Source organism: Esox lucius, chromosome 7 (genome assembly GCF_011004845.1).
Source record: "Esox lucius isolate fEsoLuc1 chromosome 7, fEsoLuc1.pri, whole genome shotgun sequence".
Taxonomy (NCBI): Eukaryota; Metazoa; Chordata; class Actinopteri; order Esociformes; family Esocidae; genus Esox; species Esox lucius.
The window spans coordinates 28,667,245-28,695,129 of NC_047575.1; the positions used below are offsets into that span (position 1 = coordinate 28,667,245).

General features: G+C 41.3%; 1 protein-coding gene across 2 annotated transcripts; it reads left to right on the top strand.

Moving 5' to 3' along the window:
• The first annotated feature begins 514 nt into the window (after nucleotides 1-514).
• Nucleotides 515-27,861, top strand: lig3 (ligase III, DNA, ATP-dependent). 2 transcript variants are annotated; one of them, XM_010870839.4, is made up of 21 exons: nucleotides 515-657; nucleotides 1,067-1,652; nucleotides 4,149-4,277; nucleotides 4,488-4,697; nucleotides 4,844-4,995; nucleotides 6,067-6,233; nucleotides 6,475-6,552; nucleotides 7,025-7,193; nucleotides 7,559-7,714; nucleotides 8,869-9,000; nucleotides 9,179-9,258; nucleotides 9,441-9,528; nucleotides 11,290-11,367; nucleotides 15,837-15,960; nucleotides 16,242-16,384; nucleotides 16,622-16,696; nucleotides 17,582-17,728; nucleotides 22,871-23,024; nucleotides 24,118-24,221; nucleotides 26,207-26,302; nucleotides 26,705-27,861. In XM_010870839.4, exons 2-21 carry the CDS (start codon nucleotides 1,106-1,108, stop codon nucleotides 26,936-26,938), a joined length of 3,063 nt encoding a protein of 1,020 aa, XP_010869141.2. In that variant the 5' UTR covers nucleotides 515-657; nucleotides 1,067-1,105; the 3' UTR covers nucleotides 26,939-27,861. The 2 variants fall into 2 exon arrangements, with proteins under 2 accessions (XP_010869141.2, XP_010869143.2); XM_010870841.4 differs by lacking the exons at nucleotides 515-657; nucleotides 1,067-1,652 and adding an exon at nucleotides 3,918-3,946.
• Nucleotides 27,862-27,885: the final 24 nt, after the last annotated feature.

The following is a 27,885-nucleotide window of genomic DNA, read 5'->3' on the forward strand; positions in this document are numbered from 1 at the left end:
ACTGAAATAAATCAAGTTTTTGATGATATTCTATCTTTATGACCAGCACCTGTAGATAATATCACCATAATCTAAAACGGACATAAAAGTAGCCTGAACAATTTGTTTTCTATTTACAGACAAGCCCTGTTTCTGTAAAGGAACCCTAGCTTGAATTAAAACTTTTTCCCAATTCAGCAATGTGTTTAAAAAAAACCCTACCTCTAAGTATTTGTATGCAGAGACCTGTTTGATTTGAGGACCATCCAAGCTAGTAATTAAATAAGTGTTTCTAACTAAGAGTTTAGCCTTTAAAACAAGTTTAAGCTGTAAAAGAGACCTCTATAGTATCTCAAAATCAGACACCAACTGCATTAATGCTTGGTCCGCTGTTGCAGCAATAGAGTACATAACCTGTTTATAGTGCAATGTGATTTGTTTATCTGGTGTCGAAATTTAGTTTTGATGCAGTCGAACACAGCCATTATGATTTCTGTCGGCTGACATGCACATGCGCATAAGTCAGAAAACACAAAGACGAAACGTGGTAGGATTTAAAGGGAATGTAGTGTTGCCTTATAGTATTCATCTAGTCTGATTTAGCGAGATGCCCGTTACTTTATAAAAGCTAACAGAGTTTAATAGTTAGTGTCTGGAGCCCCACCAGTTTAAAGCAAGGTAAGTGAGAACGTATTTGAGTGAAGCTATGAGTTCATTATGAACCTTACTTCTTAATGTATTCATAACTGAATTTAGCTTACGGCTACTTAGCAACCATGTGGCTAGTTTTAGCTAGCTTGGTTTTGATTTTACATAACCTACCTTTTCATTGGGAAGAAATATTCGCCCACAAATACTCGGTCATGTTGTTTGGACTAACTACAAATACCATACATGCAGTAACTACAGCACTTCGTTATTACATGTAGTTTAATCTGCAGTATCTGCCAAATGCAAGCAGGGTATTAATGTACAGCACAAGTTAACTTGAGTTAAAATCTAGCAACCGTCTGTGCCAGGCTAATTCGCTGTTATCTTTTTTCAATGCAGTGTTGTGAATAACGTTGACATTTCTTTGTCATTTTAGATATCACCAAACACAACATAATTAACGTTACCCTACCGGATGCAGAGATTGTGCATTACATTGATATTTAAGACTGTCTACAATATACGTCTTGGGACACTGTGTAAGTGTCAGCCCACCTGGAAACTGGGTGAATCTTATCGCTTCTCTGCAAGCTTCCAACGTCTACCTAGTTTTAGGGGCATTGTCCCCTATATATTGGATAGCTATCGGGGTACAAAGCCCCCTCGGAAATACAGTTATTTCTCAGATTCTCATTTCAGGATTTGCTGGCGTCACTACTTTACTAACCAGTCAGACATGGCAGAACAGAGATTCTGTGTGGAGTATGCCAAACGTGGCACTGCGGGATGTAAGAAGTGTAAGGACAAAATCATGAAGGGCCTGGTCCGTATTGGGAAGATTGTGCCTAACCCCTTCAGTGAATCTGCTGGGGAGATGAAGGAGTGGTACCATGCAAAGTGTATGTTTGAGAAGCTGGAGCGGGCCCGGGCAACCACTAAGAAGATTGAGGACATTACAGACTTGGAGGGGTGGGAGGAGCTGCAGGATGAGGACAAGGAGCTGATCAACAAACTGGTTGGAGGTAGACTTGTGTTTTTTACATGGGTGGGGTCTTACGCAAACCCTTCTGCATTTAATACCTACAGTACTTTACATATTTTAATTATTTACAGGGTTGAATGTGTCAATCAATTGCTGAGGATGATTAGTTGACCATAATGGTATGATGGGCATTGGACAGGACTCCTATGCTAAGTAACATGGGATGTTTAGTGACCACAGAGAGTTAGGTCAACTCTTTATGCTGGGAAATATCCCCTTCATTGCCCACTGCGATTTCATTCTTAGACCAGAGGGAGGAGGGCCCCGTACTGTCCCTCCAACTGTAGCATCTAGTCTCCCATCAGAGGGAGGCAGGGTACTATGCTGCTGCTATGCATTCTGATGACATTTGTGCTGATATTCACCCTGTAATATTGTCAGTGGCTTGTTCTATCCAAACAGTTCCATCCTCTCCTTCTCTCCTGTTTCTCTTTGGAGAATCAGAAGAATTGTCTTCAGAGGTGTCTCCATCCATTTTTCTCACCACTGAATTTCATAACTAAGTGGTTGATCATTTGTACCGTTGTCATATAAAGACCTTATCACCTATCTGCATGCCATACTCTACACTTTTAAGTAGATTATTTTTATTATAAATGAAAGAAAATAAAAATATAATACCATAATATCATTATTCAATAAGTCTCCATCTTCTTTGTAATAGGAATCCTAAATTAGCTCTGTATAACCAATCAACATCACACTCCCATGCCTTCATCTGTGGTACATTTAAGTAATTCACATGATTTCAGGATGAATTCAGAATTCCCTCTGTACCTTATATATATTGGTTAGTGAATTGCAAAGCTAAACCACAACCATGAGAACCAAGGAGCTTTCAGAAGAACTATGGGACAAATTCTCAATCCACACATCTGACCTGTAATGGTGGCGAAAAGGAAGCCATTTCTCAGAAAAGCCTACCTTGAATTATATTTGAAGAATGCCAGAAAAAACTGTTGAAAGATTCTGTAGCCATGTTGCAAAATGTTTTGTGGTCTAAAAAAACCTTAATTTTAACTTTTTGGTCTAAATGCAAACCTGTATATTTGTTGTAAACCCAACATGGTACATCCCCTGCCAAAAAAACACCATTCTTACTGTTAAGCATGGTTGTGGCAGCATCATACACCGATCAGCCAAAACATTATGACCACTATCTTGTTATCATGGCACCTGTCATTGGGTGAGATATATTAGGCACCAAGTGAACATTCTGTCCTCAAAGTTGATGTGTTAGAAGCAGGAAAAATTGGCAAGTTTAAGGATCTGAGTGACTTTGACAAGAGCCAAATTGTGATGGCTAGAAGATTGGGTCAGAGCATCTCAAACTACAGCCCTTGTGGGGTGTCCCCGGTCTGCAGTGGTCAGTACCTATCAAAAGTGGTCCAAGGAAGGAAACGCGGTGAACCACCAACAGGGTCATGGGCGGCTAAGGCTCATTGATGTACATGGGGAGTGAATGCTGGCTGTTTAGTCTGATCCAACAGACGAGATGCTGTAGCTGTAATTGCTGAGAAAATTAATGCTGGTACTGATAGAAAGGTGTCAGAACACACAGTGCATCGCAGTTTGTTGTGTATGGGGCTGCATAGCCACAGACCAGTCAGGGTGCCCATGCTGACCCCTGTCCACTGCCGAATGGGCCAACAATGGCCATGTGAGCATCAGAACTGGACCACGGAGCAATGGAAGATGGTGGCTTGGTCTGATGAATCACGTTTCCTTTTACATCACGTAGATTGCCAGGTGCGTGGGCGTTGCTTACCTGGAGAACAAATTGGCACCAGGATGCACTATGGGAAGGAGGCAAGCAGGCGGAGGAAGTGTGATGCTTTGGGCAATGTTATGCTGGGATACTTTGGGTCCTGCCATTCATGTGGATGTTACTTTTTCACATACTACCTACCTAAGCATTGTTGCAGACCATGTGCACACTTTCATGGCAATGGTATTCCCTAATGGCTTTGGCATCTTTCAGCAGGATAATGCGCCCTGCCACAAAGAAAAATGGTTCAGAAATGGTTTGAGGAACACAACGAGTTTAAGGTGTTGACTTGGCTTCTAAATTCCCCAGATCTCAATCCAATCGAGCATCTGTGGGATGTGCTAGACACCATGGAGGCCCCACCTCGCAACTTACAGGACTTAAAGGATCTGCTGCTAACATCTTGGTGCCAGATACCGCAGTACACCTTCAGTGATCTAGTGGAGTCCATCTCTCGATGGGTCAGGGCGATTTTGGTGGCAAAAGGGGGACCTACACAATATTGGGTAGGTGGTCATAATGTTATGGCTGATCGGTGTAAATGGGGATTTTTGTTCTGATCAGGGACTGGGACAAGGACTTACTCCTTTTCCAACAATGCGGAGAGTTAAGTCTTTCTAGTCACCTTTAATATATATATTTTCTAGTTGTCTCTGATTGAGATTGCTTTTTAGATTTTTGATGCCATTTAATGATTCTTGTTCATAGACTTGATGGCCAAAACTAATGCGAGCCCAAAGAAGAAGGTGCAAGCAAAGCTGAACAACAGTGGTCAGCTATCAGCTCCACCTGCTGACCCTTCTTTAAATGCTCCACGAAAGTTCTCTGGCTTTACAGGTAAGACGATGCCAGTGCCCGGATTAACTAGCATGCAACTCTGTTACATTTCGTGCTCAGCAAATGCAAGAGAACCAGTTAGCCTACTCCCGCTACTAGAGCGCACATTTGTGTTAATTTAAACGATTTTCCTCTTTCCATTCATACCTAACCGTGCTTTATCATCTCTTGTTTTCATGGTGTCAATCCTATTGTCTTTAATCCAAACAGCTGCTAAGGCTGGAAGCTCGAGCAGCCCAGAACCCACACCAGCCAAACCCAATCAGGGGAGTCCTTTGTCCGCTCAGCTTTGTGACCCCAAACACAAGGACTGCCTGCTCCGGGAGTTCCGCAAGCTTTGTGCCATGGTGGCAGACAAGAATAGCTATAATGTCAAAACACAGATCATCCATGACTTTCTGAAGAAAGGCTCTGGAGGAGGTGTGTGTCTGTGTGTGTGTGTCAGTGGTTTCATTTTTGTAGAATGTTCTCTTAATCAACTTTGCAAGTTGCAATCATTTCCTGCTGCTATAGAAGCAGTATTACTAAAGTAAATTTATTTTATTTTTTCCACTGCTTCTTTCCAGATAAATTCAAGGGAGATTTGTACCTGACTGTAAAGCTGCTTCTCCCAGGGGTGGTGAAGAGTGTGTACAACCTCAACGACAAGCAGATTGTCAAACTCTTTAGCCGCATCTTCAACTGCAACCAGGAGGAGATGGTGCAAGATCTGGAACAGGTTCTGACAAGTGATTCAGTTTAATATCCTCCAAAATATTCAGAAAACCCAGCTGTAAAGAAACTGTATGTAGTCAGACATAAATTATACATTATGCTGTGTAGGTTCTACGAAAACACACAAATGTGGGGTGAAATGTGTTTTGGAGTTCATTATGCCATTGATCATAACAGGAGCCGCTCAACCACTATTAGCCAAACAGCCCGAAAGCATCAATGATCCACCACCATATTTTATTTATTTTGTAGCTTTCAGGTGCTTCTCCTTCTATGCAGTCCCCTTTTCTCACAAGACATGACAATGATGGGCATGGCGAGAAAGTATTATTTTTTTTGTCTCATCTGACCACAACTATTCCCTTTAGTTCCTGTAAAGCTTGACACAGTTCTTGCACTGCAGTTTGTGGCTTGGGCTTAGGAGGGCTTTCATGCATCATTTCCAAAGTGCTTGTTGATGTGGAGTGCTGTATAACAGTTCAACTTGAGACTTGACAACCCCAAGGTTCCACTTGACTGTAGACTTTTTAAACTATGATTCTTGGGTGTTTCTTTGTCTCCCTCACCATCTTCCTTATCACATGTGGGGCAATATGTGCATGCATCCTCTTGGCAAATTTGCTACTGTGCCATACTACTTTTGATTGTTGCCCTGACTATGCCTAGTAGTATTTTCAACTGTTTGTGTATATATATTTTTTAATATACTTTTTTTTTTTTTTTTTTTACCAGGGGAGATGCATTTGTGACATTACCTGGAACTGTTTGAAGAGGCAACTAGAACTTATGAACTACTCCTTAGTTGGCAAATAATTAAACAGGTTTTATAAGGCCCTAAAATGGCAGTTACAAAACATTAAAAAAAAAAAATTATAAAAAAGAAATAACAGAGGAAAGGGCAAATTGTAGCCTAGTTTTGCAGCAGAAGAACAACAACAAGCTACATTCGCCACAATAGTGAAAGGCTGCAGCTTTTGTAAAGTTTCTTCAGAAAAATTGTTAAAAAGTTAAGGACACTGTCACATTTGTCCGATTACATTTTAAATATCAATATGTTTTCTTCCTGGGTATACAGGGGGATGTGTCAGAGACAGTGAGGATGTTTTTTGAAGATAGCAAATCTTTTCCGCCGGCCGCCAAAAGTTTGCTCACCATCCAGGAAGTGGATGAATCCCTGACCCGTCTGGCCCAGTTAACCAAGGAGGATGACCAGCAGAAAGAGCTTGAAGATATATCCAAAAAGTGAGTTTCATGGGTATTTGCTGACATTCTGATTAGATCAATGAGTACAGATCAACATTTTCAAGTAATTCAGTGTTTGGACACATTTTCTTCTAGGCCACATGAAAGACTTTGAATCGAGAGACAGTTATAATATAATTAAATTACAAATTAAGTTTTGCCCCAGTTTCAAGAAGAAACTATAGGATCCTGTGGGAACTTTTTCTTTGTGTTTCAAATAAGTCCACCCTCTTTCTTGCAGATGTACTGGGAATGACCTGAAATGTATCATCAGACTCATTAAACACGATTTGAAGATGAACTCTGGAGCTAAGCATGTGTAAGTAACCTTGCGTTTACTCCAGACTAGCCAAAGGAACCCTAACTGCATTCTGGTTGAGGCACTATGGAGGCACTACTTAAAATAATTTTCTGTCTATTTTTGAAGGGTGAAAAAACCCACCGACTGCCTTTCTAGATGTTTGACCTGTGTCAAGTCCCGCCCTTCGTTTGCTGAAATCCATTTATTTTTTTTTAAATATGGCTTTGTTAAAACCATGTTCTTGGTTCTCTTTTGCTCAAAGATATGTGCTTTATCTCAGTGTCATACTCCTTGCGTGACATCCTCATATCCTCTTGAGAGAAGCAAACGCTGTTTAAAAGAAGTATGGATTTGAGCAAAGAATGCTGTGACTTTACACAGGACAAACATGGGTACAAAGGTAGGCTATTATGCTTACAATTTTACTAGAGTTTGAAAGCATACAACAAACCTGTTGCAGCATTTTTAACATAATGTAAATCTTATGCAGCTTGGACGCAGTGGACCCGAATGCCTATGATGCTTTTAAGGCCTCCCGCAACTTAGGGGACGTGATAGAGCGTGTGCTAAAGAACCAGGTCGACGCCTCCAACGGCTCAGGCCCCAGGAAGCTCCTCACTATTGAGGCCTCACTCATGACCCCAGTGCAGCCTATGTTGGTGAGCTGTAATCAACACACACACGCGCATGCTAACATGCATACACACAGGTGCATTGTGGTTTCTTGCATTCAGCCCTGACCCCAACAGGGCCAAACTGTCATTTATGAATGTAGACACCTTTGCTTGTAAATATAACATGAGTGAGTGCCCAATGCATCGTATGCCTGTGTGATTGGCACACCTTGTCTCACTCTTCTCACCTGTCAACTGCTGGCGGAGGGTTTCTAACCAATTACAGTTGTTTGGTACTTGTTATCCTGAACCAAAAACCTGTGTCACTGTGATCTCTGTATTTGTTGAGACTGCAAAAACCCATTCCATATTGCATGCACCTTTTGAGTGACCACTGGTGCTCCCTGTAGGCAGAAGCATGCAAGTCCATTGAGTACGCCATGAAGAAGTGTCCCAACGGCATGTACTCTGAAATCAAGTATGATGGTGAGCGTGTGCAGGTGCACAAGAACGGGGACCACTTCAACTACTTCAGCCGCAGCCTCAAACCTGTGTTGCCGCACAAGGTCAGACTCATGCGCAAACGCACGCACACACACACAAAGTCTAACAATCAGTCTATTTTTCACAACGCATATCACGCTGGAGCAATGAGCATCCAAAGTTTGCATTTAGGTAGTGACCCAGTATCATTATATGGCAGTGAGTTTACAGAGAATGTCACCTTTTTGATATTGGCAAATGAATCTACATACTGCAAGGTAGCATCATGACATGGAGCTGTGTTTCTTGCGATTCATCATGTAAACAAACACTGCTATTACATCAAGGCTAGCAGGAACCAGCCATTTCATAATAGGAAAGACAAGGTAACCAGCTAATAGCCTTTTTACTTAACATTTTACTATCACAATGAGCATGTTTTAATTAGGAAGAACTGCCTGGTTATGCCTCGAGTCAGCACAATATCTATTGAGACAGCTCCTTTGTGCTGCATGCCCCACTATCCCACATCAATGGTACAACATAGCGCTTGGTGCTTGGGTGCACAAGACATGGTTAGGTGTGGAAGATAATTAGTTGGTAGACTAAGCTGATTAAAGCAATGTCAGTCGTGGTGGGAATTTCTCAAGTGTTCCTATTGGCTAATGAAGGCCAAGCTTGATGGACTTTTCCACCAGACTATCCACAAATTTGGATGGAAGTGTCTGGGTTCCCATTTAAAATCCATTTTACCCTAAACCACACCCTTAAACTAACTGCAACCCTATTCTTAAACCCAAAACGCTAATCCTAACCTTTAATATAAACTAAACCTTACATCCAAATGAACCCCTCACTCTAACTCCAGCCAAATGTCCTCATTCTGCCAGATGTTCCATGGGTTAATATACTTATTAGGACAGCTGGTATATAGTATAGTAAAACCAGTTAACAGATGCTCACACGCAAATGCATGGGGAAGCTGTCATGGTTGAATTCCTATTCTGTATTAGTAAGTCAGAAAGCATAAAACGAAAACAAAATCCTGCTTTGAAGACTGGGCAGCCATCCCTTTCATGGAATCCCTTGATCGATGTGTAGCTTAGATGTGTCCTCTGTTAAATATGTTGTTGTTCGGTTTAAATGCATTCTTCTCTTTTTAAAATAATTTCTCCCTCTAATTCCCTTTGGTGTTTACATTCTCTTTCATATCTAACCCATAGCCTTTGTGTTCCAGGTGGCCCATTTTAAAGAATTTATCCCTCAGGCCTTTGTTGGCGGCCACAGCATGATCTTGGATGCCGAAGTACTTCTCATCGACACCAACACCAGTAAGCCACTGCCCTTCGGGACGCTGGGGGTGCACAAGGTGAGGATGCTGGCCCAATTTCTCTTTTTAGTGACCTCTCTATGGACTTGTTGGTGTTTGTTGTTGGGGGAAATTGTGTGGTGGCATTGGGGGCTATGTCATGTTTGAGTGAGAAAGGAAGTGAGTGTGTTTGTGTCAAGGGAAATCATCAGTTTTTCTCTCCTTTTTTTTCTTTCAGAAAGCAGCCTTTCAAGATGCCAAAGTGTGCTTGTTTGTCTTTGACTGCGTCTATTTCAATGGTGTGAGCCTGATGGAGAAGTAAGTTGTCTGCACTCATTTCTCTGGAGAGTTAAAACACCTGTGCCAGGATAGAATTTACATTAACTCATCCTTGAAAATAAATGACTGACTAGATAGATGTCTCTTTCCTCTTTCACTACATTTTAAAAACACTTTAGTCTCTTTCGTGTCTGTTTGAACACATGCTCTTTTCTCCGAAGGCCACTATATGAACGAAGAAAGTTCCTCCATGACAACATGGTGGAGGTCCCCAACAGAATCCTGTTCTCCGAGATGAAGCATGTCACAGTTAGTAGCTCTACTTAAGTGTTTTACATTTACACTAATGAGTTAGCAGACGCTCTTATACTGAGTGACTTATAGTAGTGAAGTCATACATTTTCATACTTTGTAAGGATGTGCGGGTTGACTCCTCCCTCATTTCCTGCTATTATCTGGGCCTGTGTGTTTAGGGTCATGAAATAGTGCATATGTGTCTGGTGTGTGGCAGGTGGTTGGAATGTGCTTTTATGAAATCTATATTAATATATAGCATAACCATTGTGGTGTAATTGGGATGTTAATAGTGTTGACACAAAACAAGTGGGATATTGCACATTTTCACAATAGGCAAGATGATGAATGTATTTTCTATTTTCAGCTGCCTATCACTCAAACAGTGAGAAGCAAACTGCTCCAAGCAATGCTTCATTTCAAGTTTTGCCTCCAGTCAAATGGGACGCAGTGCCCACAGATGCTAGTTTCTAGACCAGCAAACAAAGCACTGGAAGATTCCAGGTTGACTCTCAGGCAAACAAATTATGTTTGTTTCCAATATTAGGGCTGTTTTCCTAAATAATTGAAATCTGCTTCATGTTTTACTTGCCTAATGAGTATTGTGAGACTGGTATAATCCCTGCCCTAATGTTGTTTTTGTCTACTGCCATGATTGGATCCGAAAATGTAGCTCTCTCTCCTCTGAATTCCCTAGAGAGACACACACCATTTTAACAAGGGATAGTCAGCTCTCTCACCAGTCCAAATATAATTTGTGAATCATAACTTGATGGTTTTTGCCTGGTTACACACTCCTTGTTACCCCCAGAGACATTAGCCCGAAAATACTGTTTTGTACAACGCCATTTCACATCAACCAAAGGATTGCAGTCGAGGAGTTCTGACTTGTTATTGGCTAATGTACAATGCCTTTGGAAAGTATCCAGACCTGATGTTTTGTTGTGTTATACACTTAATTTATAGTTGATCCAAAATTATATATCATGTACATAAATATTCAGACACTTTATTCTGGGTATTAATATTTTCTATGGACCTCAGTATTTTGCTCTGTTCATCCTTCCCATAATCCCGACCAACCTCCCAGTCCTGTCGCACAGAAGTATCCCCTAAGCATGATGCTCCCACCCCCATACCTCACCGTAGGAATGGTCTTAGCCAAGTGATGAGCTTGCCCACACATCATTTACCTTAGTCTAATTCTAAAATGGATTAAGTTGATTTAATCACAATGCAGTTCAAGTTCAGTTCCAAGTTGTATTAATCAAATGCACCGAACAACACAGCGTCATCCTGCACAATGAAAATATTGTGACATGGCACCCGACATCTATGCAGTAAGAGTTAAATGTATAAAGCAAAAATACCCCCTAATTACCAAGCTCCTGGGACCTTTTCAATGCTTTAGCAAATTTAGCACATAGATCTACTCCTCAACACATCTCTGAGGTCTGCAGAGTTCCCCGGACTTGGTGGCTTGGTTTTTGCTCTGACATCCACTGTGCAGTGTTGGGCCTTATGTTTTTAATTTGTAATACATTTGTTATTATGGGGTTATGTGTAGATTGATGGCAAATACATTTATTTGATCAATCATAAATTGTCTATATCTTGACTGTGTGAAGAATACTGCAGGAAACCATAGCAAAACATTTTGCAACAGAGCAAGTATTTTTGTTGGGCAGGTTCATTTAGTACCTTTCTCTAACATTTGTCATAACATGTTGTGCCTATTGAACCTGCCCCTGATGTTTGTGTTGTCTGGTCTTCCAGAGGGCCTCTGACCTGGCTGAGATGATCACAAGGGTCATCAGAGAGGGACTCGAAGGGCTGGTCCTCAAAGACCTCAAGGTAAGACAGATCTCCTAACCCTGTATAGGACTCCATTCCACTCATACCACCTATTGTACTTTATATCTGAATGTCTTGGATAGATGTAAGCAATAATAACATCATAATTTTTTCCCTTTGGTGAGCTAGGTGTAATCTTTACTGTATTGTTTATATTATCCAGTCCTCTGATCTACGTATACTACTGTTGAAGTGTATGCTTATGTTTAGATAACAAAAGACCATCTGTTTATCCATACACAGGAAGTCACGTTCATTCAAAGTGCAACAGTAAATAGCCAATAGGCTTATATGTGTTCTGTTCTGCAATGTCTATAAAACAGAGGACAACCGGAAGTTAGATGAGAAAAGATGAGATTGAGTTCGTAAGTCATTGTGTATGAAGACCGAGTTTATAACCTCATGAACAATAGACTATTAAATTCTGCAATTAATAATTGAATTACTCCCTTGATGACCGGGTACGTGATCATTATTTCAACCACTATATAAAATTGATTTCTACACTACCGTTCAAAGGTTTGGGGTCATGTAGAAATGTCCTTGTTTTTCATGAAAACATACATGAAATTAGTTTGAATAGGAAATATAGCAAAATTAATAGGAAATGTAGTCATTGAAAATGTTAGAAATAACTGATTAATTATTTGAAATAATAGTGTCCTTTCCATCAAATAATCTTCCATTTGCAGCAATTACGGTCTTGCAAACCTTTGGCATTCTAGTTATCAATTTGTTGAGGTAATCTGATGAGATTTAACCCGATGCTTTCTGAAGTATCTCCTACATATTGGATTGGCTTGATGGGCACAATTTTGATAGGGTCAATTTGCTCCAAGCTCAATAGGGTTGATATCCGGCAACTGTGCTGTCCACTTCATTATAGACAGAATACCAGCTAACTGATTCTTCCCTAAATAGTTCTTAAGAGGACATTTTCTCCAATCAGGCACCGTCTACAGGGTACAGCATGGCATTGCAAAATGTGGCATTCCTTCTTCAAGATCCCTTTTACCCTGTACAAATCTCCCACTTCACCACCACCAAAGCACTCCCAGACCACCACAGTGCCTCCACCATGCTTGACAGACGGCGTCAAGCACTCCTCCAGCATCTTGTCATTTGGTCTGCATCTGGCAATTGTTCTTTGTATCAGAACACATTAAACTCCATAACACTTTTCTCCAATCTTCTTCTGTCCAGTGTCTGTGTTCTTTTGCCCATCTAAATCTTTTCGTTTTATTGGTCAGTCTGAGAGATGGCTTTTTCTTTGCAACTCTGCCCAGAAGGCCAGCTTCCTGGAGTTGCCTCTACTGTTGACATTGAGACTGGTGTTTTACAGGTATTATTTAGTAAAGCTGCCAATTGAGGACCATCCATCCATCTTCTTCCGCTTATCCGGGGCCGGGTCGCGGGGGCAGCAGTCTAAGCAGGGATGCCCAGACTTTCCTCTCCCCAGACACTTCCTCTAGCTCTTCCGGGGGGACACCGAGGCGTTCCCAGGCCAGCCGGGAGACATAGTCCCTCCAGCGTGTCCTAGGTCTTCCCCGGGGTCTCCTCCCGGTGGGACGGGACCGGAACACCTTCCCAGGAAGGCGTTCCGGAGGCATCCGAAAAAGATGCCCAAGCCACCTCAGCTGACCCCTCTCGATGTGGAGGAGCAGCGGCACTACTCTGAGCTCCTCCCGGGTGACCGAGCTTCTCACCCTATCTCTAAGGGATCGCCCAGCCACCCTGCGGAGAAAGCTCATTTCGGCCGCCTGTATCTGGGATCTTGTCCTTTCGGTCATGACCCAAAGCTCATGACCATAGGTGAGAGTAGGAACGTAGATTGACTGGTAAATCGAGAGCTTCGCCTTGCGGCTCAGCTCTTTCTTCACCACGACAGACCGATACATCGACTGCATTACTGCAGAAGCTGCACCGATCCGTCTGTCAATCTCCCGTTCAATCCTTCCCTCACTCGTGAACAAGACCCCTAGATATAAAAATTACGAACAGAACCGGTGACAAAGGGCAGCCCTGCCGGAGTCCAACATGCACTGGGAACAAGTCTGACTTACTGCCGGTAATGCGGACCAAGCTCCTGCTTCGGTTGTACAGGGACCTGACAGCCCTTAGCAAAGGACCCAGGACCCCATATTCCCCAAGCACCCTCCACAAGATGCCGCGAGGGACACAGTCGAATGCCTTCTCCAAATCCACAAAACATGTGGATTGGTTGGGCAAACTCCCATGAACCCTACAACACCCCGTAGAGGGTATAGAGCGGATCCAGTGTTCCACGGCCCGGACGAAAACCACACTGTTCCTCCTGAATCCGAGGTTCTACTATCGGCCGTATTCTCCTCTCCAGAACCCTGGCATAGACTTTCCCGGGGAGGCTGAGAAGTGTGATCCCCCTATAGTTGGAACACACCCTCCGGTCCCCCTTCTTAAAAAGAGGGACCACCACCCCGGTCTGCCATCCCAGAGGCACTGTCCCCGACCGCCACGCGATGTTGCACAGGCGTGTCAGCCAAGACAGTCCCACAACATCCAGAGACTTGAGGTACTCAGGGCGGATCTCATCCATCCCCGGTGCCTTGCCACCGAGGAGTTTCTTGACCACCTCTGTGACTTCAGCCCGGGTGATGGACAAGTCCACCTCTGAGCCCTCATCCTCTGCTTCCTCAATGGAAGACGTGTCAGCGGGGTTGAGGAGATCCTCGAAGTACTCCTTCCACCGCCGCGACACCGCTCAACAGCTGCCCACCTCTACTGTAAACAGCGTTGGTAGGGCATTGTTTCCCTCTCCTGAGGCGCCGGATGGTTTGCCAGAATCTCTTCGAGGCCAGCCGATAGTCCTTCTCCATGGCCTCACCGAACTCCTCCCAGGCCCGAGTTTTTGCCTCCACAACCACCCGGGCTGCAGCCCACTTGGCCTGTCGGTACCCGTCAGCTGCCTCAGGAGTCCCACAAGCCAACCAGGCCTGATAGGACTCCTTCTTCAGCTTGACGGCATCCCTTACTTCCGGTGTCCACCACCGGGTTCGGGGATTGCCGCCTCGACAGGCACCGGAGACCTTACGGCCACAGCTCCGAGCAGCCGCTTCGACAATGGCGGTGGAGAACATGGTCCACTCGGACTCAATATCTCCAACCTCCCTCGGGATCCAGTTGAAGCTCTGCCGGAGGTGGGAGTTAAAGATCTCTCTGACAGGAGACTCGGCCAGACGTTCCCAGCAGACCCTTACAGTACGCTTGGGCCTGCCGAGTCTGTCCAGCTTCCTCCCCCGCCATCGGATCCAACTCACCACCAGGTGGTGATCAGTTGACAGCTCAGCCCCTCTCTTCACCCGAGTGTCCAAGACATACGGCCGCAGGTCAGATGAGACGACAACAAAGTCGATCATCGACCTGCGGCCTAGGGTGTCCTGGTGCCACGTGCACTGATGGACACCCTTATGCTTGAACATGGTGTTCGTTATGGACAAACTGTGACTAGCACAGAAGTCCAATAACTGAACACCACTCGGGTTCAGATCAGGGGGGCCGTTCCTCCCAATCACGCCCCTCCAGGTGTCACTGTCGTTGCCCACGTGGGCATTGAAGTCGCCCAGTAGAACAATAGAGTCCCCAGTCGGAGCACTTTCCAGCACCCCTCCCAGAGACTCCAAGAAGGTCGGGTACTCTGCACTGCCAGTTCGACCCGTAGGCACAAACAACAGTGAGAGACCTATCCCCGACCCGTAGGCGCAGGGAAACGACCCTCTCGTTCACCGGGGTAAACTCCAACACATGGCGGCAGAGCTGGGGAGCTATAAGCAAACCCACACCAGCCCGCCGCCTCTCACCATGGGTAACTCCAGAGGGATTGAGGACCTGTGTGGCATCTGTTTCTCAAAGTAAACACTAATGTATTTGTCCTCTTGCTCAGCTGTACACCGGGGCCTCCCACTCCTCTTTCTATTCTGGGTAGAGAGAGTTAGGGCTGTTCTTTGAAGGGAGTTGTATGAGATCTTCAGTTTCTTGGCAGTTTCTCGCATTGAATTGCCCTCATTTTTCAGAACAAGAAAAGAATGATGAGTTTCAGATTTAAGTTCTTTGTTTCTGGCCATTTTGAGTCTGTAATTGAACCCACAAACACTCCTATATGGGACTCTGCATGCCTTTATAGATATTCCATTAAACATCAAACTTTTCCAGCCACAATAATCAGTTACAACATTAACAATATCTACACTGTTTATCTGATCAATCTGACATTATTTTAATGGACAAAAATGTTTCCTTTTCCTTTTAAAAAACAAGGACATTTCTAAATGACCGCAAACTTTCGAGCGGTTGTGTATGTGCAAGGGAGTAGGGACAAGGGGTTTCTGGACTAAGCCAAACTTATGTTGATTTTTACAGAATAGACAGTTCACAATGTAAACAGTGTCTAATAAAAGTATTGATGTAAATTGATAATTTTTGTGACTCTAAAGGGGACCTATGAGCCAGGGAAGCGGCACTGGTTGAAGGTAAAGAAGGACTACCTGAATGAAGGCGCAATGGCTGATACCGCAGACCTGGTGGTGCTGGGAGCTTTCTATGGCAAAGGCTCAAATGGTCAGTGCACCACAGTCCATTTCATTAGTTCACACAGTGCAATCCTGCAAAATAAACCATTTATAGTACCCCAAAGTCAGACTGCACACTGACCAATGAAGGCTTGTAAAAATGGCTTGTGCAATATTGGGCTTTATTTGTTATTTTTTATCAAATGTGCTGGTTAAAGGGATCATTCGACCTAGATTCATATTTGGGTGAAATAACGCTTACCCTGAGGACGTGGACGGAAACCCTTGCTTGAACTCAATTTGATTTTGTGTCGTTATTTTCTCTACTAGGTGGGATAATGTCCAGTTTCCTAATGGGCTGCTATGACCCTGACTCTAAGAAGTGGTGCACTGTAACCAAGTGTTCTGGGGGCTATGATGACGCCATGTTGGCTCGACTCCAGAAGGAGCTGGACATGATCAAAATCAGCAAGGTGACCTAAGTAGCTCTACGTAACTCTGTAGTTTACTCGGGTGTCCAGTTTGTGAGGAAGTTTTCTGAATACCAACTAGACCCCTAGGGTTGTATTAATTACTGTGCTATTTAAACCTATCCAGTCCTTTCACATCTACAAGATTTGTCTAGGGGTTAAAAGTTTATTTAGTATTTAACAAGTAGGAGTGGGAGGACTAATTTTAATTTATGTTTGTTGCATCTCATTTCTGTTCAGGAACCCAGCAAAATCCCTGGCTGGTTGAAAATCATCAAAAACTATTACCCTGATTTTATTATCCGTGATCCAGAGGTGAGATTTAATACACTTTAATGCATTTTAATCTCTGTCTGGTTTCTTTTCAAGGGCAAAATGGTCAAAATCTCCTTTGGACATTTTAATGAAGTGTTGGAGTGCCCATGATGATTTAGAGGACATAGTGATTTTACAAGGAAGCTATATAGTCTGTGTTCTTAAGACATGTAACAAACTGATTTAGTCTGTAATCTGTAGCATTGCTGAGAAGTGTTAATACTATTCTGATCTTTATTAGCTTTATCCATGGCATGACCAGATCCTAACAGTAATACGGTCAGCCAATCTGTGCAGTCCATGAAATGAGTCAACTTTTACAAACAAGATGAATGATAGTGATTGGAAGTTACATTTCAATATCTCATTATTATCCTCAAGGTATGTTGACCCCTGTCCTTTACCCAATATAGTCTGTTACCTTTAATTGTGTACTATATTCTTGGGACTCATTTCACATTGTAGTCATCAAAACCTATCTGGAGCAACTTACAGGGGCGATCAGGGTTAATCTACTCATCTTCAACGTTGCTTCCATTTTCTCCTTACAAACAGCCTTTTTTCCCTTTCACCTGCTTTTTGTTTTAGGTTAATGAAAGTATAACAGCTGAAAATGTCCAGAAAGGAATTCTAAAATCCATGTTTCCTCACATTCTATTGAATATTAAAGTATGAATGAGTATGAAAGTCCTAAAAATACAATGAATAAAATAACCAACAATAATAAGTACAGAGCACCTAGTCTTTATACCATGTGCACAGGTTGCACTACGGGCATACATCTACTGAGAGAATATTTATCTTATTCATTAGCTCACAGTGTAGGGAATTAGCCTAATGGTGTTGCAGTTAATGTGATGACTTGTGTGTTTCTCCTTCGGATAGAAAGCTCCTGTGTGGGAGATCACAGGGGCAGAGTTCTCAAAGTCAGAGATGCACACTGCTGACGGCATCTCCATCCGCTTCCCCCGTATGACCCGTGTACGTGACGACAAGGACTGGAAAAGTGCCACCAACCTAACACAGCTCAAGGTAAGGAACGCACTTTTGATACAACAGAGCCCACATGTAACAGTAATGTTACTATGTGTACGGCGTCTTGTGTTTAATCTGTTGGTAAGGCTGTAGCTTTCAGTATTTGAATATTTGCAGAATTCTACCTCATGTGAGTTAAGACTAATCTCTCTCTGACCCAGAGCTGCAATAAGACAATGGTACCAATATACTGGGACCCCCCCCCTTTCCAAATGTTTGACTACTCCTTAGATGGTAGGGCTTGGAAGGCCACAGAATGGGTAGCATAGTTAGATCCTGGGATGATCTTGAAGGCTCCCCCTGAACTCCAAGGCCAGCTTCTGTTTCTGTGTTTTCAGGTTGTCTTGGAGTGCCCAATTTATTCATCTTACAAGTGGCATTTCTCTGGTTGGATTTTTTTTGGTTGAAATTTACCTGTATGTCCCATCAAAAGTCTGCCAGTACCTATAAGCCCAGGAACTTGCTGTTTGGCAGACTTTCTAGCCATTTAGGCTTTCATGAGGAAGGGTGGGGAAAACTCTCTGTAAAGAAGACATTTAGCACCTTTTATTTTATGGGGTTTAATTCTGTTGGCCACTGTCCACTTGGTTAGCTCATCCAGGTCAGTTTGCAGTGGGCTCTTTGGTTCTTCTGACCTCCAGCATGTTCCGGTCACCCACATTTCTGCTTGTTTTTTATTTTTTTTATGGGACTGAGGATTGTCCTCTGGCAGGATTAGAATGAGACCTCAGTCTGTGAATGTATTTTCATTAGGGCTGTCAAAATCAACGTGTTAACGTGTTCAATTACTTAAAAATGCTTAACGCTGTTAATTGTTTTGTCACCATCTACACTTTTTTTTTTTTGTAACTACAATCTCGATTAATCATTTGACTGCACAAATGTTCATACTTCGGCAACCTCTAATATTCCCCAATCATAGTTTTTGGAAATCCTCCACTATAGCTGTAACATACCTCACTTTTGTCCTTCCAGTCTCTCCGGTACTCAGGCTTCCCTTTTCCTTTGAAAATAGTTGAACTCTGAAAATTAAAGGCAGTTTTTATTTTCTCTTCATTAATGTCATCACTTGCCTGTTCTATAACTCGTAATAATATATTTTAAAATGGGTTGTTTGGATCCTGAAAGCTGAAATTAATAGTGTAATTATTCGCCACAATCCCCACATTACCCAGACAATGCCTGTTACTGTAAGATTTGATTTATCAATGGGAATCCACTGTTACACAGCCCAGCAGGAAATGTATCAATGTTCTCACCGTACAGACAGTATCTCTCTATGCTACTGGTATAGCTAGTATATTTAGTGTACAGTGGTGGTTTGTCTGAAGACTGTACTGACTAAGACCTTGCTGGCTAAACTAGGTAACAACTAACTAGGTACCGCATATTTCATCCAGGATCTAACTCAGAGGATAATTTTGTCTTGAACCTTCTGTGTCTTTGACTGACTACAGTGCTGGTTTGCCATGGTCTCTTGAAAATGAGCTGCGATTTCTGTGATGCTCTGTAGCTCTCGGATGCACACCACTGAATTGTAGGAAAACTGAAGGGAAGGACTGTCCCTGGGTGCTCTAATTCACACCCATGCTTGCTCAGTTTGCAACATGTCTTAATCTTTAAAGCGTTCTCTGTTACAAATAAACCATTCCCTTTTCTTTGAGTGGCTGCAACAATACAGCAGTGTAGTTCAAAATATTGGCTATACTTCATCATGCCACTGTAGACTCATTACTACACAATTTCCTGATTTCATGGACCACTCAGATCATGGTGAAAAAGTTACTCAGCCCGTTAATAGAACATAGGCTTATGCTATATTGATAACCCATAATTTGTTTCTGTGTGTGGATAGCCATCTTGCTGATTGTCTTAGCAGGGTGACCAACAAGTTGTTCTAAGCTAACGTACATCTTCGGTTTCACTCAATTGAAATCCCCTTCTTCACATTTCGGTTTAGGAAATGTTTGATATGGAAAATTGGCATTAAAACTTTGAAAGAAACTGGGAGAAAGGGATAGCCTTCACCAACCAGACTGATTGAATCAATGAAACATACGCTGATGTAAAAAAATATATACAGTGGGGAGAACAAGTATTTGATACACTGATGATTTTGCAGGTTTTCCTACTTACAAAGCATGTAGAGGTTTGTAATTGTATCATAGGTACACTTCAACTGTGAGAGACTGAATCTAAAACAAAAATCCAGAAAATCACATTGTATGATTTTTAAATAATTAATTTGCATTTTATTGTATGACAAGTATTTGATCACCTACCAACCAGTAAGATTTCCGGCTCTCACTTTTTCTTTAAGAAGCCCTCCTGTTCTCCACTCATTACCTGTATTAACTGCACCTGTTTGAACTTGTTACCTGTATAAAAGACACCTGTCCACACAATCAAACAGACTCCAAACTCTCCACAATGGCCAAGACCAGAAAGCTGTGTAAGGATATCAGGGATAAAATTGTAGACCTGCACAAGGCTGGGATGTGCTACAGGACAATAGGCAAGCAGCTTGGTGAGAAGGCAACAACTGTTGGCGCAATTATTAGAAAATGGAAGAAGTTCAAGATGACGCTCAATCTCCCTCGATCTGGGGCTCCATGCAAGATCTCACCTCGTGGGGCAGCAATGATCAAGAGGAAGGTGAGGGATCAGCCCAGAACTACACGGCAGGACCTGGTCAATGACCTGAAGAGAGCTGGGACCACAGTCTCAAAGAAAACCATTAGTAACACACTACGCCGTATGCTCTGAACTGGGTTCACTATAAAACTATAACTCCCTAGAGCCCTAGTTCCCAGTCTTCATTAGTTTATCTTTTAAATTATTTGATGTCTCTTGAAGTTGAGCAAAAAAGGGAATGAAATGGATTCCACTATCCCTACAATTCTACAGTCCTTGACATTGTTGCCTGAGCAATGAAGCAACTTAAAATAGGGTGTGTGTTAGCAGCTTCACTGCTAATTAGTGACAGGTTATTAAGATTGAATCTAAGTTGTGGTCAGGATTGCAAATTATTTGAAGCAGTTTGCTGTTTTTGTTGGCAAATTACCTTTTGTATGTGATTTGGAATTGTGATTGGTTAAATCTGAACATTGCTAAACCCCTGTCATAAATGCATTATGCAACCAGTGCATTGCATTTCTTGCTTGTCATTCTTTGTGATTCTTCCAAGACTTTATCCATTTGTTTTTCATGGTTTTATTGAAGTTGAAAAAAGGTCTGACGTCTTGATTTCAGCCTTTCTATAAACAAATGTTGCATTTGTAGACTTGATATCCTCATCATAAACAACAACACTGTCATCTCCACTGTTGGTGTAGCTGGTGGATGACAAGTGTTTGCCTTGTGGTTGCTAGGTAAAATGCAGACTTCTAAAATGGGATTTGTATTTCTTCCAACTGGCTTTATGGTAATGTAGCTTGACATGGGTTGTCCTCTTGTCGACTTCTCCACTTCCCGGCAAGGGGTCTTCACAGAGCCATTTATAGATGGGACTGGACTATTCTGTGTTTTCTAGATGAAGAAAAGGTTGATATGTTTTCATTTGAAATACTCAGGAGACTTTGTAAAATTACAAGTATAATGTGAAATCATGGGGCACTTTACTACAAACTATATTTTATGATCCTTCTTTAACCACAAATGCAACACACTACTGTACATGGAATTCATATTGCCTCATTAGTTAGTAGCTAGTGGTTTTTATCAGAAGTCTGGTGATTCATGAACCGTTTTAGATAATGGTTAATGTTTAACTAACCTCAGTTTAAGCTATCGTTAGTCCATCTAAAATAATTCTGTCGACATGAACATTATGACATATGGTTAAGCTAATAATTACTTGACCTTGTGGAGATGGTGACATGCTTTCAAGCCTCAGTAGCTAATGTATGCTCATGTAGCTAAGTTTGTGTTTTCATTTGTACAACTTGCTAATATAAGCAAATGTTTAGTGAAATGCAACGTTTCCATGATTTCTTGAAAAATAATTGCTAGAAGCGCCTCAGTCTATGCTAGCATTAGTTCGCTTTAAATCATTCTGGTGACATGAACATTTTTAACAAATGCTTTAAAAATGTGCCTTTGATACAGGGGTGTTACGTGTTCAAGCCTCAGTAGACAATCCATTCTCAGTAGTTAATTTCTGTTTTCATTTGTTTCTACAGTTCCACTTATCAGTTAACTTATCAAGTGTACCTTTACATTGTAGACATGGCAGTTAAATTAATATGAAATCTGAGTTGTAATTCAACAATAACACATGGGTACATAGGCTATATGCCCAAGTCAACATATTTTTATAGTAAAAATAGGGAGGGTATTAAATATCTGGAAAGGTATTGGTATTATTGTTGCCACTTGTTGTAGTCTTTTGATCATCAAAATTAGACAATTCTTAGAGAAATAGTTTGGTTAATTATTGGTGTTAATACACATACTGAATTAAACATTCCTTTTGAAAATGACCCCATCTTCTGACCCCATCATTATCTTAGACTTGTAATTATAATACCATTGGAGGTACATTTTACATTGCAATAGTTTTCATGACATGCAAGTTTATTCAGTTTGGCCAAACAGTGGTGGTATAATATCTATTGATCTTTGTCACTCTGAGATTACATTTGGTACACATGATCAGGGTTGTGATTTTACTTTGTGTGAATGATGTTTGGCCACATGGGGGCACTATAGGAAAGGAAAAACCATAAATGTTGTATTATTGCAAATATGGATTTAAATTGAAAGACATTTGCAATCTGGCTAATAGTAGCTTCTATGCTGAAACCTGCTAAATGCTGCTTGCAGCTTTAATTAGGATTTAATTAGCTATTTACTGGAAAGGCTGGTGGTGGTGGGATAACTATTATGATGTACAAATAGTTTGGAACAGCACTAATGGCCCTAGCAGTACACTACATTTTAGACACTATATGTCTTAGAAATGGATTCATAAGTCAAGTTTGTTAATTGTGAGATGCCTTCACCAAATTTCTTGGCCATGTCAAAAAGGGCACCCATGAAACTGTTTGAATGTGTTTTGTTTGACCATTGACTAAAGTGGCACCTGTAGTCCTTCTATTACCAGCGTTCCCTAAGCCATTCACTTGATTTCCTTCTCAGGAACTGTTCCGCATCTCCAAGGAGAGGTGTGACTTTGAGGTGAAAGCAGGGCCCTCCAAAGGAGGCAAAGGTGACAAGGGCTCCTCAGAAGGAGAAAGCGGGAGTAACTCACCCCCCTCGACCTCCCACAGACCAGTCACACCCAGCAAGACCAGTGAGTACCATTGACCGGTGGTTTTCAACCCATGCTGTCCCTTCTAGAACTCCCAAATGGGTCAAAAAACTCTTCTTAATCGTCATTACTTTTTTAATGGCTCATCACAATGTGATTTGAATGCATAACGAATTCTGACATTGCAGCACCAGTTCTACTTAACACATTGAATGTCACACTGCTACATCTGTATGTTTAATTAGTATGATTTATTTGGTCGCACTTGGCTGTTCAAGATGCATTATTATTAAGTTGCATTAGTTCATAAAACTTCAGTTTAAACATTTTAGTTAGAATTTGAAGCACATTGGCTAGTGTGATGGCATAGGGTGTATTGGCAAGTACACTCTACATTTATTTTACATTACATTTCCTGTTAGTTTAAATAATAACCATTGCTATTAACTGTTAGTCCATGATATCAGAGATATCATGCCAAATTAGACCATTCATGAGCCCTGTAATAAGTCTAAATGTGAACCCAAAATTCATGATAGGTTTTACATACTATATTTTGAATCACGTTTTATGAAACAACATAGTATACATACATTCAGTAGTTAATCACTTATCCAATACAGCATTGTTGGGGTGAGATTAATCCGGATTTTTGCAGCATGAATGTACTACCTTTCAATCAGAGTAACTACATGATGCTGCCATGTCAGCATAGACCAACAACCCAGTGGAAAGTTTCAGGCCTAATAAACTTGTTAAAGAAGTTTTATTTAGGTAGTAATCTATACTGGGTGCAATTAGTTTGTGCTTCAGCACTTTCTTTGTCTTATGTTAATCACTGATAGACCGCTTGTTTAAACTATAGTTGATTTATTAGAATTAGTCAAAACCCTTGTTCTTTTTTATACACTACAGCTCTGAAAAATGTATTTGAACCCTTCGTTTCCTCACTCAATATCTTCCTTTTTGACTTTTTTGGAAAGGAAAGAAAAAGGTGCAGTGGTCTCTTCATTTTGTTCCGGGGATGTATGTTCTTTTAAAAGCCTCTGGAGACGAGTCTATTCAAAGTGTACTCAAACTATATTTCTATTTACTCTGTTTTTGTTTCAACATTGTTGCTGTTCCCTTTCCACAGGCAACAGCAATACTCCCAAAGCCAAGGCAGTGAAGACTGAAGCTCCCCAACCTGTCCCAGCAATGAAGAGGAAAATGCCCTCAGAACAACAAAATGCAAAAAAGGTTTGTTTTGTTTGTTGTTTGTAGGATTATTGGCTATATGTTGCTGGGTGGCAGCTAGCCTAGATCTTAGAGCTTTAGCCAGTAACCAGAAAGTTGCTGGTCCAAATCGTGAAGCTGAAATGTTATTATAACATATTTTACCCTTGAGCAAGGTGCTTAACCTTGATCGTCTGTCAAATTAGTATATTTAAGTTTACTCATCAGAACAAACCAAAAACACCAAGTAGTGTCTGTTAACAGAACTTAACTGTAAATTATTTAATTAGGGGGCCAAGCAACCAAGTTGCTGGAACCCTTTAATGTTTGTACGTTTTATTATTATTATTATTCTCCAGGGCCATTTTCAGAGGTCCATAGCTCGGTCCCCTCTGGTTCAAAATGCTCCAAACTTTGCCTGATTGTCCGAAGGACATTGGCCATCACAGTACCCATACTCCTCATGGTGGCGCTGTAGCACTCAGTCGAAAATGGAAAAATTAATAAAAACACACTAAAGCGACGACATCTCCGAAACCACTGAACAGATTTGGTTGACAATTGGTGTAAAGGCCCACTGGACCATTGTCTTTAAAAGTTGTATGAGAAAAGTTGATATCTCAAACAATATGGCCTCCATTTTGACTTCTGTGAAAAACTTGTTAACAACATCTCCTCCGAGACTGCTGAATGGATTTGCATGCCGTTTGGTGTGAAGTACCTTTGAACCATTATCTTTAAATGTTATATAAGGGAAGTTGATATCTCAAACAATATGGCCGAAATCAGCGAATGAAATTGAGCTGGGCGGGTCTATGACTTTAGACGTCCATTAAACCCAAATGGAACATCAAACAGCTACGAAACGAAACGTACTCCTAAATGTCTGCTAGGAAAGGACAGGAAAACTCCCATACCGAAATACCGCTTGGGGGCGCTATAAACATAACCGATGTTTCTCACAATTTTGCTGTTGATAAAAACACACTTAAATGACATTTCCCCAGAAGCTGAATGGATTTGGATGACAATTGGTGTAAAGGACGACTGGACCATTGTCTTTAAAAGTTATATTGTTATAAATGTTTCTGGTGGATTTTCAAAATATGCATCCGTGTGTGCTATTTCGGGTATTATAGATTTCGGGTATTATAGATCACAACCCGATGAGACTCTTCAATTTGCCAGCTGGCCCTGTGATGTAGTGGGAACATCCTGGTCCTTCAATATTGTGACCCCAGTTCGATTCCCTTCTCAGACATTCCAAATTCTGTATCTCATAAATGCTTTTCCACTTGGTGCTTTTCAGCCTTTATACAACAATACAAAAACCATGATTTTCATTTATTTGCGAGAATTTGTTCACGTGACCTGTTTTATACTGTGATTGGAGTCATTGATTTCGTTATAAGTAGGATGTATAGCTATTAGCTAGCCATCTATAATAATCTTTGTACAACAGTACACTTTAGTTCCGTTACAAACGTTTTGTTGCCCACTTTATCTCAGCAAAATTGTAATGGCTGGGGTAAACTATACATTTGGAGAGGATAGAGAGCTTCCAGTACCACTAGTAGCCCCTGTGGTGTAGTGGGGATATCCTTGTTCTTCAATATTCTGACCCTGGTTCGATTCCCCTTTGAGATGTTCCAAGTATTGTATTTTAGAAATGTATATGCCACTCTGTACTTTTCAGCCTTCACACAACAATATATATCTCCTCTGTAATACCATGATTCTCATAGGTCTAGGAGAATTTCTGGTTTCAAGGTCGTTTTGTTTTGATTTCCTCTTCTTCGATTGGACATCCTGATTACTAGCGGCATTGGGCATTTTTACATAGCAAAACATTTCTCTTTTGAGAGCATGCAGTAATATGCATCCTGTGCCCCGCTTGGCCCCCTGAAACGCTGATCGCAGCTTTAATTCATACTGTAATTTCCATAAGGTCATAAGATGTTTTCGATTTCAGATTTGAATCTCTAGTATTTATGAGCTCTGTATTTCAGGTGAAGACAGAACCTGTCCATCACAGTAATGGACAAAGCAAGAATGGACAAATCAAACCAAACCCCTCCAAGGTTGTAGAAGCTAGGAATGAAAAGGTGGGTGCCTCATTGTTGCTGTTCATTTGTCATTTACTGCGATTCCAGATTTAACCACTAGATGCCTCTATCTATTGCATTAAGTTGTTTTAAAAGGCGTTCTAACATTTTATTGAATGAATTTCTGATGAGACATGCTAGTAGATTACATTTTACAAATGTAATGTATACAAATATTAACAATACAATCAAAACCAAAATGGGAACCTACAAAGTAAATGACATGCTGTCTGTAGAGTACGAACTGCTGTAACAATCTCTAGAAAGCTGTTCTTGTTTTATGTTTGGTGAAGAATAAGATATTTACTATCATATCAATTAAGGATAGTGGTTTCCTTTCGCCACCTCCTTTAAATGAATGAAGTGTGGCTTTTAACACTCCCTCCTCTCTTTGGTCCCTAGACTCTACTGGACATCTTCAGTGGGGTGAAACTGTTCTTGCCAGACTCAGTGCAGGACCACACCAAGCTGCGGCGCTACTTTGTGGCCTTCGATGGGGACCTGGTGCCGGAGTATGATGCTGCCTCTGCAACGCACACCTTGATGGAACCCGAAGAGGACAGCAGTGCCCAAAGAGTCACCCCTCTCTGGATCTGGGAGTGTATCCGTAAGAGACGGGTGGTTCCCCCCTGCTGATGAACATTATTCAGACCTTCCAACTCTTTTAACATAACGCAGCAGAATATGCCCTCTCTGGAAAATGCTGCAAATTTGAAGTGTGCTTTGCTTCAAACAATGGACCATTAAACCCTGATCATGTTTTACAGCTAAGCTTAAATCTAAATATGTGATGCAAGCTAAAACTATTATGAACTTGGTTGAAATGTTGCAAATCAATGTTAGAACTGTGTATGGACACAAGACCAGGTCATGGGATATTTCACTGGTCATGGCGGTGTATGATTAGGGGTATCTGAGTAATGTTTCCATCTGTGAATGTTTCTATTTTTTTTGGTAATATTTTGTTACTAATTAGTATTGGTTAAAGTGAACCACAAGTATGTTGCAAATGAGTATTTTTTCAGTTTGGTTTCTGCAGTTTGGTGCTCATGTCAGAACAAGTTTGATCCAGTTGACATTTCCCAAGATTGAGGTCTTATTGCAAAGTGTGTAGTGTAGATAACACTACTTTTTCCATTTCAGAAGAGTTGGAAAGTTTAGTGAATCATAATTAAACTAGTTTGTTGTAAATGAGTTCAGTGATAGAAGTATCCTGTGTCATATCTAGGAGTCTCTTGACAATGAAATGTGCTGATAAAAAGATGTGATATTTTAAAATGATGACTAGCAGGTGACATTGCAATATATACTTTTTTTTAAAGCCACACATTGTTTTTTTTTTAATGGCCAGGTGAAAAGCTAAATTGAGCTTCAGGTTAATTTTGTGTTCCAGAGAACAAATGTCAGAAATACCCTTTAATTTAAACAAGTCTACCTTTGATGTGCCAATGTGTAAAATAAACTAGTTTCAATATCCTTTTCCACTTATTGACATCAGACTTTTGACAGATGTTTTTATGCAGGGAGCCCAATTGAGATTCTTTCCCACACTTTTTCTGAGGTGATCTGGTCAATCAATAAAA

What these genes read in the sequence shown, in the direction of transcription:
- lig3 (XM_010870839.4), top strand. Translation starts at nt 1,106, where the DNA reads ATGCAGAGATTGTGCATTACATTGATATTTAAGACTGTCTACAATATA. An exon ending in GAAGAAAGGCTCTGGAGGAG is followed by an intron (nt 4,698 to 4,843) that starts GTGTGTGTCTGT and finishes GCTTCTTTCCAG; the next exon opens with ATAAATTCAAGGGAGATTTG. An exon ending in CCCCAGTGCAGCCTATGTTG is followed by an intron (nt 7,194 to 7,558) that starts GTGAGCTGTAAT and finishes TGCTCCCTGTAG; the next exon opens with GCAGAAGCATGCAAGTCCAT.